Genomic DNA, 14,245 nt, shown 5'->3' on the forward strand with positions numbered 1-14,245 from the left:
TGGTGTGCCATACATGTCTGTTTCTTCACTTGTCTGAGAGTATCCTAATAATCCACTTCAACATTTTGGGAACATCCATTCACTATCGTGTATAACATTATTGTTGTGTTGAGTATATTTCACCTTGCCATGGTAAGTACATATATATATTATGTCTTACTACAGAAAGCTGCATATTTGTCTTTGATATACTGAAGTTTGATATTCTCATGACCTCTAATCTATTCATCTTTAGTCTCTTGAGCCATGAGCAGGAAGTGATGGACAACCGAAATGAACAAAGATAAGATCAGAGAGCAGAGGTTTTAGTTTCAGTATATAAATGAGACACTATACCCCTGCCTCCACAAGCTAAAGAAACAGGAATAGTCTCTTCACTTCACCGACAGAAATTAAGACATGTATAAGATGTAAGAGTGTTAGATTTTCATTTATACATCACAGTTGAGAAGCTAATGAGGCTAATGTCCTATACAGCTGGTGAAAATTCTAAAATAATAATAATATTGAATTGATCAAATCAAAAGCACAACAACTGAGACTATAAGATATAGTTCTTTATTTATTATTTTTAATTTCAATTTAACTTATACCTGAAAGAAATTGTGGAGTGTGAACTGTTCTCTAATGGTAATGGAATTAGTCAACATCCTTTGCGTACATTTCACAAAAATCTGATAAAACCGAACATGCGCAGGTATTTTCAAAGCAGGTTGAGATTTTTGTCTTGACAGCATTGACACCTAAGCAGCAATTACTCAGGACACAATGAAGCTTAATGCATGACTACGAGTTCTGAAATGTGAAAAACCTGTTTTGTTTTGTTTTGTTTGTTCTGTTTTTGTTTTGCCAGTGGGCCGGCATCCCTGCTTTAAATTCTCCTGTTATAGCAAAGTCTTCACAAGTGAGATCGAGGAAAGAACAGCCAGGGTGACGGAAGGTAAAGCTGAGTGACATTTTCTTTAAATACAAAATTAATTTTCAAAGTAATTTAAATTAAAATGCAAATGTATAGTTAGACTTAAATGTTTAGCAGCTTTATTGCATTTAAGTGATACTATATATTTATATTTGGTTTATCATTTAATCTCTGTTGTGTGATTTAAGTTTGGTCCAAGACACACTACAAGGATGAAAGGCTACATTTTTCTTGTGGTCAACTTGGCAGTTTCCTTGACACTCTCCCTAAACCTGGTAAGAGTTTATTTATTTGTTTGTGTTGTTGTGATCTTAAATTACTACATTTTGCAGAGCAAAACTACCATTCCTTTTTTAAAGTGTTTAATTAGTGATTTAGTGATTTAATGTTAATGAAAATCTGGACTTTAGTTTGGACTTTAAGACAGAATGTAAACATTTAACTAATTTTAAATCTATGGATTTCAAATTTGAGTTTTACTTGTAGACCAGTATTAGCAGTATTGTTCTCCAATAACCAGAAAAAAGGATACACTTGTGTTGTCTTTATGTCTCATGTTATATGTCTTAGAATTACATCATTACATACTGTATATTCATGTGTTCAAATGTTCATTTTTAAAGAATGGACCTGATGGACCAGAGATAGTGGGTAAGCTGTATTATTTGTTATTTGTCAATATGTTTCATAAAATTTATTTGATTTAATTGAATCATTTGTAATTGATTATTGTCACACTATAAAGCAGCATCTCATCTTTTTTGTAGAAATTGGTGAAGACAAGGACATTACAGATGTAAACAAGGGTAAAGTTAAACATTTTCGTATAATTAATGTGGTGGTTCTGGTTACATAGGCACATAGAGTCATTCATTTCTTTGTTCAACAAAAAAACAACTCATTCACTTTTTATGCTTCATCTTAGATTCATTACATGATGACATTCTTGAGGTGAGTTTAGTGTTTTTGTGGCTTAATTTAAAAAGAACTTTAAAAAATTAAAAAGATAGATTAGTATGTGTGGATTGTTTGTGTCAACAGAATTTTTCTTTTCTTTTTTTTTAAATCTTAGCCACCACAGAGGAGTGCTACCAATGAAGCTGACAGACTGTGGAGGCCCCCAGTCCCATATGTTTTGGAAAAAGACCTTGGTAAATATTAAAATTTTTCTTGCATAATAACCCCGAGTATTTGTATGTTATTGGGAGAATTGCACCATGGGATGTGCTCTCCAGGTGGCTGCACCAATAAGTTAGTGAAATATATTATATGTTTGTCCACCAGTCAGTACAGTTCATTAGCATCAATTAGCTGCAGACTGTCGCCACATAGAGAACCAGTAGCACAAGGAAGTGAACAAAGCTACTTGGCACAAGCAAATATTTCTGATCTTAACTTAACATAGTTTCTCACCATCCACTTGTGCCAAACAGTGACTCCACTCCTACACCTGAGTATCTAGAAGGCATTTGTAACAGCAGTATCATGTTTGTAGCATATACATAGGCAAGAGGGCCTCATCTATCAGTTGCTTTCAACATTGTAATTTCTTTGGTTCTCCCTATAACACAATTCTCATGAACAATGGAAGAGATGAACGCTAAAGGAGTGATCCTGAGAGCCTTTGATCAGTTCAGGTTGAAATCCTGCATTGACTTCAGACCAAGAGGCTCTGATGAATATTACCTTTCTGTCCAAAAGTTAGGCGGGTATGTATTGAATTTTTCTTTTTTTTCCCCACACTTTTGATAATCAATTAATAACGTAATTTATCATGCAAAACAGTTAAACTTGAGGATTCTGTGCTTTTTTGTGTTTCTTACTTGATTTGTCATTTTCTTTTTAGCTTATCAGTCATCTGTGAAACACTTTAAAACGGCACTTATCGACATGAAAAGTCCTATTCAAATAGTTTGATTGATTGATTTAATAATGGTCAAAATTTCCACAGGGATCCTTCGAGCTTGTGTGATCACAATAATTTTTCCAACCATTTTCTGATATTTTATAGAATAGAATTTACATAAAAAATATAAATGACAGATTAACCTATACGTAACATAACTGTTAGTTTCAACTCTAAATTCAAATATACATTTGTATATTCTAACTTCTTTGATAGAAAAATGACACTGCTGCTGAGGGGTTAGATGAATGACATTTTAATATGATAATAACACTTTCACTCAAACGTCAACTGCCTGTGCCACTGAATAAAACTTAGTTATTCCATCTCCAGTAAAATCAGTCTGTGCACTCTAGCAGCACTCTTTCATCACCAAGACTAAGATCACATTCATTAACATAAAGATGTGACTTTTACTAACCAGTCCTTTTTCAATTTTAGATGTTTCTCATATATTGGACGTATATTCACCGGTGGACAGGATCTCTCCATCGGCAAATACTGTGATGCAATTTCTACTGTTGAACATGAGTTTCTCCATGCTCTTGGCTTCTACCATGAACAGTCCAGATATGACAGAGATGATCATGTGACCATTGCACTTGAGAACGTCCAAAAAGGTTCCATTAAGACTTGTATTATAATATTCCTGTCCTTCATATTCAGTTATTCTTAAATATCTTACAGGTATGAAAGTGTATGAGGGTAACAGAAGGGGTTCCAAATGAATAGATTAATCCAAAAACATATACCTAAAAAGTAGTAACTGTTAAATTAAAAGTAGGATTGATGAAAATCTTACAAACTATGATCAAATTATGTAAAAGCTAATTTTGTCTAATGAATGATTAGTGAATTATGCTGATGACGCTCTCAGTATTTTTCAATACAGTGTGCTGTAATTGATTGTTTGCTTTTATATGTGTCATCCAGGTAAGGAATATAATTTCAGAAAAGTTAGCAAAGAAAGCAGCACAGCAGGGGGAGTCCCGTACGACTACTCATCTGTGATGCACTATAGTAAAAATGCATTCAGCAATGGCAACGGGTCTACAGTTATCACCAAAGACCCAAAATTCCAGGATGTGATTGGTCAAAGACTGGAAGTGAGTCCCAGTGATATCCGAGAGCTCAACCTTCGCTACAAATGCAGTAAGTTCTTGGAGTTTAAAGAGAACATCACCCACCTTTAATGTTTTGTGATCGTTTGTTTCAATCACTAAAATCGGTATAATAACACACATATCCACAAAAAAAGTAATAGTTGACATTATCATTGTCATATTTAAAACAGCAGGAAAGAGCTAACATGTCTGTATCAAATGGTAACAAAATCCACCTACCAGCACCTCTAAAGCTCACTTCAAATCTCATTTGTTGAATTCATATAAAAACCTAGAGTAGAAACAACAATATACCATTTTAAAGATGTTATGTACCAGACAAGTTCATAGATGTGACCACTAACTTCGTGGATGATCCACTGATTCCCTGGCAACTGGTCAGAGCCAATTAATAACTAAGATATTTCTGTCAAGGTACTGACAATTTATAGCAAATGGTAATACAATTAAATTTGTCAGGAGAAGCACTGCCCTCCAAGGTAAATGGTGTTCTAGTCTTATCGACCACTCAAAGCACTCTACATAACATGCCACATTCATCCACTCACAAACACATTCTTACATCACATCCATACACACACTCATACACTGGTGTAACAGACATTAGGGTCAATTTGGGGGTTCAGTATTTTGCCCAAGGACACCTCGACACATGGACTGGATTGGAACATGAACTCTGAGATTTAGTTCAAACAACAATACCTAAAAATATAGCAAGGATTAGGCTGCAATGATGATGGACCGAGTCGTAGCAACATGGGGTTGGCTTGAGAATTGGCATCAGCGTATCATAAACCATTATCTACATGAGCTATGCCTGAATTGTGTCTATAACACACCGTTTACTTATTTATATTCTATAGACTTTTTAAAAAATGATATCCCCAAGTTAGTCAGTAGTCCTAAATCCTGTGTTCTTCATTGACTTCTACAGACTCAACCATTGCATTTAAGATGTACTGTGGCTTCTCTAAGGAGAACATGTGCCACATGACCCGGTGTTCACAGAGTAGCAGTGACTGGAAAATGGTAACACGTGTTGATGGGGGTCCTAGCTCTGATCACACCAGTCTACCCAGTGGCAATAGTGGTCAAGGTAAGATTTCACAATTTCAAAATTAAAATTTCCAAAAAAAACTAAGTTTAACTTTTCTTTTAAGTATCACAAATAGCTTTGATGAAAGTCTTGTAATGTGACTTTCCTGGACAACAACATTCTAGGCCAAGATGCAGGTTTCTTCATGCATGCTAGCACAGCATCAGGTGAGGAGGGAGACTCAGCCTGGCTGGAGACCCACAGGATGAGCCCCAGTAGAGACTGTCATGTCCAGTGTCTCCAGTTCTACTATTACCACAGTGGGAACGAGTCCGACAAACTTAACATCTGGATCAGGGAGTTTCAAGATGAGAATGACTTGAAAGGAACCCGCCGTCTCATGGGACAAATCACTGGTAATGTCAGACTGTATGATTATCTTGTATCATCTGCTCTAAATGGTATTTAAGACTCTTGATGAACTATGAATGTGTGACATTTTCTTCCTTCAGGTTCACCAACATCTCACTGGCAGCTCCAGCATGTTTCCCTGAATGCCATCAAGCACTTCCAGGTGGAGTTTGAGGCTCGTAAAGGAGCAGGAAGCTCTTCAGGCGGCTTCTCTATCGATGACATAAATCTGTCCGAGATCGAGTGTCCACATGTAACCTTGCAGATTAATGACTTTGAGAGGGTTTTGAACACTAGCAAATTTGGACACGCTATATACAGCCCGCGGCAGTACTCCAGCGGGGGGTATGCTTACCGGGTAGCGTTAGTTCTGTACCGGACATATATCGGACTGTTTGTGCAGCTCTTGTCTGGTAAATATGATGACAAGCTGGAGTGGCCTTGCCCACAAAGGCAGGTGACTTTCCAAATGCTGGATCAGACACCCAACATCCAGCTGCACATGTCGAAGCAAAAGAGTATCACCACTGACCCAAACCTAGTCAGCTCTGATGGTAAGGTTGAAAGAACATGAGGAAATTCTTTGTATTCTCTTATGTTTCTTTAATGCTCTATATGTTCTCTGTGAACAGGTACCTATCGTTGGGACAATCCTCGTGAGATTGGAAAAACAGTCTTAGATGAGAATAATGAGAAGGTCTTTGCCGGACCTTTGATTGGCAGAACCTATTTTACGTCTCTGAAAGAAATGAAATCCAGAGACTTCCTCAAGGGAGGGAGCGCCATTTTTGTCTTCAGCTTCCAAGGCAAGCCGATAAAAATGTTTTCGATGTTTTGCTCACTGTGGTTAAAAACTGCTCTGCTTGTAATTTTACAACAAACATGTTTGAAACTTAAATCACTGCACAACTAAGTGGAAGATGTGTTGTATAATGTTACTTTCTGTTTTTGCTAGATCTCACTCCCCTAGTTAATGGAAGCGCTCTGCCATGTCCTAAAGTGGCACCAGCGATGATTGTACATCCCCCTAAAGATCTGGATAATGGCCCATGTTCATCACGGTGGGTCAGCTATGAAACAACTTCTCATTTTAAAACAAAGGGTAAAGACAGATGTAGAATTTAGCATTTTTAGATTTTAATGATGCAATGCTTTTTACAGGATCTTAACCACCGCCCTTCCACCTCCTCAGACAACAGACGACAACAGGTATTAACTCACGTTTTACACTTGTTGAAATTTGCAAGCTATTAAAACAGTGAGCTTGGAAAGTATTATTTGACACTCTTGAGGCTAATCAACTAGTTACATAAATGGGTCTGTAGTTAGTATTAAAAAATAAAATAAAATAAGGTCACAGTCATGTAACATATGCAGCAGCTACAAGCAGCTTTCTGGCTACACATACTAATTTTCCCAACAGTCTTTATAGCTTGGTGTGAACACCATGAGGTACTGGTCAGAAATCCACTCTATATTATTTTATTTAATACTTTCCTTTCTTTCTGTTGTAGCATTTTTGGCTTCTCTCCTGCTATGGTGGCCTCTCCTGTCCTCACCCTCCTCCTAGCACTGATGCTTTTGATACCATGATGTCTCCTCTCATCCACATCTCACCTCAGCACATGGACAAGAGCGGCAAATCAGCCACTGGCTGAGTGATTCAGCTGAATAATTCAGACAGTGGCTAATTTTCCCTTTAAATATATTTGTTGTTGTTTTCCAGGTTATATAAGCTAATGAAAAGAGAAAGCTGCAGTAAGTACTGAACAGTTGGATATATAGGTTTACTGTGTGTATGAAATTCAGAGAAGAAGAAATGCCTGCATTACAGTCATTTGCTTTTGGTGGTGGGATCATACTTTTGTTATATTGTCATTTATGGATTATTCTTGAAAATATGTTCACTACTTTTAGGGATTTCATGCAATATTGTATTTCTTGGAAGCCAATAAAAACTCAAGCAAATGATTTTTGTGTCTACAGTCACTAAACAAATACTGAAATGATTATAAGTATATTTAATACATATTTTTCATTTCAGAACCTATTATCATGGATATGTATTAAACATATTAATTGTCTTGTTAAACAATTTTTATACAGCTGACAGCAGAGTTAAATAAATATAGAGGCTGTTACCACATATGATTCTGGGTATGAACAATCTTAAAAACTTATTGTTGCTCCAATGGCAGACTTGCAGTAAAGTAATGGGTTTGTCCCTCAATGGCTAGAAAAACTTAAATCATGTCAATGAAATACCCCTCCACCTGGGACCACATTTGGAGTCTATAATGCTCACAACCAGAAGAGCCTCACATTACATCAATTGCACTGAATCATCCAATAATATTTCTCTTTTCATCTCTTTAACACACTTCCCACTGTAGACCTGCAAACTAAAGAGGTCCTGCGAGCCTTTGATCAGTTAAGATTGAAGTCATGCATTGACTTCAAACCCAGGGAATCTGAGGCTTATTACATTTCTGACCAAACGTTAGACAGGTACTGTCCAACCAACAGCATGACAGTGTTTTTCCACCATATACGACTATCCTGGTAGTTTTTTAAAATAAATTTGTGAATTAAAATTCCTGCCTGGTTTTGCCAAATTAGTCGTTGCAAAAACTATTGTGCTTATAGCTTTATATATTCCATTTTTTACATAATGTTTAATTAAAAATATTTCGCCCCCACTGTTCTTGAACATAGCACTTGCCAGTTCACTAGCTCATCCTTAACTATCAGTCAGGAACAGGAATATTGAAAAGATGTCAGTGGTACTAATTTACATGGCACAGTCCTGGCTGGATTATCCTCCTAGGGGGGTCCTGGGCCCTGCACTAGTTTCATTACTTCCTCAGGCACTCACTTACTTCTCTAGACCTGTTTGGTGGATTTGCAAAAGTTTAATGGAAACAATCTTAATAATTAATCATTTAAGTCTTTTTTGCTTCAAGAAAAAAAAAAAAAAAAAAAAAAGCTATTTGATTGTTAACATGGGCTTCAGGGAAGAATGACGGCCATTCTAGACGATCTTTTGACATTTTATACAATTACCAATCATTTAGTTATTAAACATAATAACTGTCAGATGTTCTGATAATGAAAATATTGTGGCTTAAGACCTAACTGAAATGCTTCTCTCCTTACAAGATGGAAGACACATCAGAGTGGATATTGTAATTCTCTGGTACAAATTTGCAATTAATCAAATTATATACATTGAAATGGAGAAGAATAAACCTGGGACCTTTTTAAACATGACTTACTCCAAGTAAGGTTGAATTCCATAGAATACAAACCCTGTAAAAATAAAAGATGCCACAGGATCCCTCTTCCTCACTTTTTTGGCCACTAGGGGGCAGCAAAAACAAGCTGTAAACACAACTGATATTGTCACCTTTAACTTACCTTTTAAGATAATGGTGAACTTCTAAGGAATCGTTGCTTGTTTATAAATTCAGACGACACAGATTAATATTGATTTGGAGTCATGTTTGCATCTGCCTGATGAATAAAAAACAATTATTCATTACTTTTAGCTCTCACTAACTCAAGAAAAAAAGAAATCGCTCTAGCTGCTAAATGCTCCATCTTCTCCTGCTAGTTGCTAGCTGTCTGGTTTTTGGTGTTGGGCAGGTAGCACTCACTGGGTTTGTCTGGGCTGGATGTTTGGATTGTTGAATTCATCACTTTCAGTCATTTACCCCATTATTATTAAGAATATTGATTGGTTATAGTGGTTTTAAACTGGTACTGAGGTCACAGCTTGTGGTACTTGCTAGACTACATTATGTATGTATTCAAACGATTAAGAGATAAATCAGTAAATCTGATGGTCTCAACTGTTGTATAGGTTACATTGAACTACATTATATTTCACAGATAATTAAGTTGTATGCACTTGTGCAACTGTACTCAGCTCCTCAAAGTAAACACAACATCTACTTTTACAAAAAGTAATCACATTTATTTCAATCCGTCATACATGATAACCATATATTATGTCTAACCACTTACTTTGATTTTCACATCACATGTTCTCATGCATCACCTGATGCCCTCTGATGTACATCTCTCTAGCCTCTGGGTATATCCAATACACCATAAAGGAAAGACATTTGTGCTACAGTATGTAGGCATGGCTTGGCCAGTCCTGGCTCCTTGGTAGTTGTCTTTATCTCTCTGTCTGCCCCAGAAATCACAGTTGTAAGAGAGTCTCTGAATCCAATTTCTAAAACTTAGTCCAGGTTCCTGTGTGTCTCTGTGCCGGTCCAAGCTGTGGCCTGCGAGCTGGCTCCAGGCAGACCCTGCACCAGAGACCTAGCCAATGGTGACACCGAAGCCACACTGGAACTTGTTCTTGCGATGGTTGAGGAAAGCCCCGAGGGCCAGTGTGAGAGGCAGCGGCAACAGTTTCTTTTCAAGGGTTGCCCCTACCACCCAATTACTGTCAACTGTACCTGAGGAGAGGAAAGGAGTAAAAGTGTAACAATTCTTGTTAAGAGGAAACCCTATATTTTCCAATGTTCAAATAGTCACTTATGCGGCTATGGGTGTATTCATATTGTATTTACCTTTAAACAGCAGGTTGGCCTTGGGAAGGTCCAACTGGTAACCAAAGGATGTTGTAGTGTCTTGCATCCTTGTGCTTGCTTCAAATTCAACTCCTATCTGCAACTGTATTAGTAGACAGAAGTTAAAAGACAGGTCCACTTTTCGCCCCAAGTCTATCTTAACGCAACACTCCTATGCACACTGAAATAACTTTAAGTCGACATAATTTTTTTCTTCTGTCCTCATCCAAACAACATTCCAGTTAAAGCAAAGGGGTAAGAATGTACAGGCCTAGTTCACTGCAAAAATGTCTTATAGCCAGTGTAAGGCAATACGAGGCCTCATCAGTCTGAGTTAGACATTAAGTGGGTTATCTTCCAAATACAAAATTCCTCTTTCTCTGGACTACAACTGTGCAGTAAGGGGGTTAGTAACGCCATTGGAATTTTGTACTACGAAGAGTCTAACTTGATTTGCCTAATTCAGCCACATTATTACCTTCAGCTGAACTTCAGAGTTCTTTTTTTGCACACAATAAGAACTCTGGGTTTTGTCCCTCCATGTCTTACATTGGAATCACTTGAGGAAAGGACTCCTCGAAAGCCAGAACAATTAAAAAGGCACCAAAAACTACTCCAGTGTATATATGAGCATGTAAATATTTTTTTATATAAAACTTTTAAAAACATAAAACACATGCTTTTAATATGCAAACTCCAGAATTTGAACCAAAAGGCTGCATATGAGGTGTTTCAGACAAACATACACAGACATACAACCCTGCACACTTGTCCTAATGTTAGATACCTGGTCGTTGGCTTTGTGATAGTATGTAGCATGAGCTCCTGCACCTCCCAAAGTCAATGTAGCAACATAGTTGTCACCTGAGAAGAACAAAAAAGATTTGAACATCTATTACACATATAACAAAACAATGAGATGGAATTAGGTAATACTTATAGAAGTTCCGATAAACACTTCAGACAACTTAGACAATTAATATTTTGGAAAATTGGTAATTTTAAAAATGTTAACAAAGCAAGATGGTAGACCATAGATTTAAGCATCACTTAGTCAGATACAGTGCATGGTTCAATAAGCCGAGGGTGGATTTTACCTGTGTATCTGCCCAAAAGGGAGGTGACGGTTCCTTCCTCCCCAGGTCTCTTGTGGTACACTAGCTCACCACCCAGAGCCAGCGCTGGTGTGATGGACTGGAGGTAGTGGGCCACCAAAATGCCTGAAAGAAAGTAGCAAAAGTGCTTCCATTATTTTTACATAATATATTCCCACCTTATTCATATTTATAGAATGGAGTACGGTCTTCCCCTCTCAGGCTTTCTAGCGCTTTTTCTAATTCCTCCTCCTAATTCCTTTTAATTAATCTCTAAATCAACAAATTGTTACAGCTTTAGCTGCATTAAACATCAGTTTTAGGATTCTATCTGGCATACATTTCCCATATTACACATTGATACATAAATATATTGATAGCAGATTAAAAAAAAAAAACTTATATTATATTGTGATATTGGTTTCATGGATATCACCCAGCCATAAACAGTGGTTGTATTCTGCCATCGTTCTCCCTTCAACAAAACCTCCACTGCAGTTTTGTGAAAATAATCATACCAGATCCAACAAGTACGTCTGGATTTCCGAGTGTCACAGCAGAGGTGAAGTCTTCACCACGATACTCCATGTCACACTGCCAATTCACAAACTTATGCTGCTGAGTCTACAACACACAAAAATAGAAAATAGTTCAGAATCACAATGTCAGTGAAACTTAACATACCCAGAAAAAAACTTGTGAAAAACATCTGAAAGTCTTCATACCTGGATTGCTATTTTAGAACGCACAGCAGATGTGAGCTGGTGAATGATCTGGGCATTCAGACTCCCAGTATTGTCCATATCTCCGACCATGACTGGGAATGACTAGAGGGAAGAAGAGACATCATTGTCAGCTTTTAAGTTATGTGGATGACATTTGAAGCTTTGCAACTCTATAGAGGCGTAGGCTATATAGCTTCCCAAATATCATTGTAAATGTTGTTGCTGCTGTCCATGTGGGCAAGTATTTTTTTTCACTTTTGAACCTTGGTGATCACAAATCAGGTCATTAAAGTAATCATCTAGGCGAACTAACTAACCAATTAAAGGCTTAATATAACCATAACAGCTGTCCCTCTTTTTCGTTATATAAATATATTTTCATAATTTTCCACTAGCAAAAACAATTGCCTCCTTTTTTGTTTGATACAAATTTCCAAAGGTAGTACAATATAAAAAAGCTATTTTACCTAAAATGCATTACGAGGCTTGAAACAATGCAGTTTTATATTATTAATGAATACAGCCTTCATATATCCGTTAAACCTTGAGACTGGTTGGCTAATAAATGTCAACATTTATCAAGGGGTTTGTTGAGGTGATGAGAAAATTATCATTACCTCTGCTGGTCCAGTCTGTTTACTGCCTACGTAGGTGGAACCAAATCGATAACCAGAATCACCCTGGGTACTGAGGGTAACAGTATGGCTGACTTGGAAGTGGTTACTCAGGCCCTTGTTGACCACTAACCGCACCCCTTCCATCTGCAGAGGGAACACCTCTAAAACAGAAAAAGGCCAAAAAGGAGAAAAGAGATATAGGTAACTCAACATCAGACAATCATTTAAGCCCATGCCAATGTAACAGTAATACTATTGTTATAATGCAATGATTTATTTTTCAAAGTTAAACAAATGTGAAGAAAAAGACTACATCAGTCATATATACTAAATACACTTCTCACACAATTCAACAGCTGATTTTCTAACCTTTACATTTGCGGTGGCATTCCTCATAAGTGCCTGGGTTTGGGAGTGGGGAATCTGCATCTGACGTCTGCTGGCCAGATCCAGATGATGGAGGGACGGAAGACACTGAGGGCATACTAAACCCTGGAGGGACCGACACCAACCCTGGAACCCCTTGACCACCTCCAACTCCAGCTGCAGCTGGAGCTGGACTGGGGGAGGCGGCAGCCAACACACTGCCCATACTCTGATGCTATAACAGACTAGTAAAGAGATAGACAGTGGATGAATAATTTATTATTAAGTCATTGAATTTATAGGTGTAATTTCATCTCACAGCTGCGAGCTACTGACTGTTGAGGTAATCCCTGAGAAGGTGTGAGTGAATTGAAAAGTTAACAAACATGACTGGATATGACATTACCCGCAGTATATCCAATGCACCTGGACAGTTAGCTCCAAAAACGTTACAGCTAGTATTAACTTGGTTAGCTAAAGTGAGTGATCTGTTCTCCTGTCCTGGCAGTAACAGTACAGCAGACTGGTTGCAGCTAAGGCCCAGTTTAGTCAGACTGTCGCCATATATAACAATGTTATATTACAACACTGCCGGGTAACCACTAGAAAAATTGAACTGCACCTTCTGGTTTGCAACAGAGACTACATTTGGAGATAAGCCAGCAGCCGACAAAACTATCCGCTAGCAGTATTTAACCTATGAAGGCTAATGCAAGCTAGCACGGTTGGTTGGCTAGCTAGCATGCTAGGTAGCCATGTGGAGTCGACCACGAGATCTGTTCGTCTGCATACGGAAAACACATTAGTTAGAAACACAATAGGTGGCGAATTGACACTAGCAACTATCGTCTTCTTACAAAGCACTCCTGCAATTTTACGGTTTAGCTACTCACGCTAACGGTTCGGGGTCCAGGGGGTAGTTCAACACCGGCAAAGTTCACGGCAACGTCCGTAACCGTAGTTGACAAGTGCCCGCCCATTTCATGTGACTAGTGCGTTGATTGGCTAATGTACATATCTTTTCAACCGCTATTGGCTGAAACTGCAGCTAAGACAGCCGGCTCCTGGTGACGTACTGTGGGGTTCATTCGCTTATCATTCGTTTCATTCAATCTCCTACTGAATGACATTCCAAGGGTACACCTGTTCTTGGAGCCGTTAGCCGCGTATGAATACATAAAAAAATTAATGATATACATATTACGATATCTTTTGTACACAGTAAAGCATGCATGTACTTCCTGTGGATTTTTTCAAGATGAAAGTCATGCTTCCCAATGACAAAGGATATACTAACTGTATGACATATGGTACAGATTATAAAATGTAATATTGCAGTTCATGGAAAAAATAATAGCACTTCACCTAAGTGCTGTGCAAAGTTTTTCAGCTTTTTATGAAATATTACATTACAAATTATAAATATTACACTTATGCTTATCCATTATATCCTGATTGAACCAA

General features: G+C 37.6%; 2 protein-coding genes across 2 annotated transcripts; one reads left to right on the top strand and one right to left on the bottom strand.

The window, feature by feature from the left end:
* Positions 1-769: 769 nt before the first annotated feature.
* On the top strand, positions 770-8,192 carry LOC130172679 (meprin A subunit beta-like). The gene is made up of 16 exons (XM_056381544.1): positions 770-940; positions 1,108-1,194; positions 1,543-1,570; positions 1,687-1,725; positions 1,845-1,870; positions 1,992-2,070; positions 2,511-2,628; positions 3,267-3,445; positions 3,759-3,977; positions 4,884-5,045; positions 5,171-5,401; positions 5,498-5,950; positions 6,029-6,202; positions 6,352-6,457; positions 6,558-6,605; positions 6,911-8,192. Exons 2-16 carry the CDS (start codon positions 1,132-1,134, stop codon positions 6,987-6,989), a joined length of 2,004 nt encoding a protein of 667 aa, XP_056237519.1. The 5' UTR covers positions 770-940; positions 1,108-1,131; the 3' UTR covers positions 6,990-8,192.
* Positions 8,193-9,347: 1,155 nt separating this feature from the next.
* Positions 9,348-13,782, bottom strand: tomm40 (translocase of outer mitochondrial membrane 40 homolog (yeast)). Its single transcript, XM_056381557.1, has 9 exons — positions 13,675-13,782; positions 12,785-13,026; positions 12,416-12,576; positions 11,799-11,900; positions 11,592-11,697; positions 11,077-11,199; positions 10,767-10,843; positions 9,980-10,082; positions 9,348-9,865 (listed from the first exon to the last, which is right to left on the bottom strand). The coding sequence occupies exons 2-9, from the start codon at positions 13,005-13,007 to the stop codon at positions 9,726-9,728; spliced, it is 1,035 nt and encodes a 344-aa protein (XP_056237532.1). The 5' UTR covers positions 13,008-13,026; positions 13,675-13,782; the 3' UTR covers positions 9,348-9,725.
* Between the last annotated feature and the right edge of the window lie 463 nt (positions 13,783-14,245).

The sequence above is a fragment of the Seriola aureovittata genome, chromosome 7 (assembly GCF_021018895.1).
Source record: "Seriola aureovittata isolate HTS-2021-v1 ecotype China chromosome 7, ASM2101889v1, whole genome shotgun sequence".
NCBI lineage: Eukaryota > Metazoa > Chordata > Actinopteri > Carangiformes > Carangidae > Seriola > Seriola aureovittata.

What these genes read in the sequence shown, in the direction of transcription:
- LOC130172679 (XM_056381544.1), top strand. Translation starts at nt 1,132, where the DNA reads ATGAAAGGCTACATTTTTCTTGTGGTCAACTTGGCAGTTTCCTTGACA. An exon ending in TGTTTTGGAAAAAGACCTTG is followed by an intron (nt 2,071 to 2,510) that starts GTAAATATTAAA and finishes GAACAATGGAAG; the next exon opens with AGATGAACGCTAAAGGAGTG. An exon ending in TTTTGTCTTCAGCTTCCAAG is followed by an intron (nt 6,203 to 6,351) that starts GCAAGCCGATAA and finishes TGTTTTTGCTAG; the next exon opens with ATCTCACTCCCCTAGTTAAT.
- tomm40 (XM_056381557.1), bottom strand. Translation starts at nt 13,007, where the DNA reads ATGGGCAGTGTGTTGGCTGCCGCCTCCCCCAGTCCAGCTCCAGCTGCA. An exon ending in ATGCCACCGCAAATGTAAAG is followed by an intron (nt 12,577 to 12,784) that starts GTTAGAAAATCA and finishes TTTCTGTTTTAG; the next exon opens with AGGTGTTCCCTCTGCAGATG. An exon ending in CCTTTTGGGCAGATACACAG is followed by an intron (nt 10,844 to 11,076) that starts GTAAAATCCACC and finishes TGTTCTTCTCAG; the next exon opens with GTGACAACTATGTTGCTACA.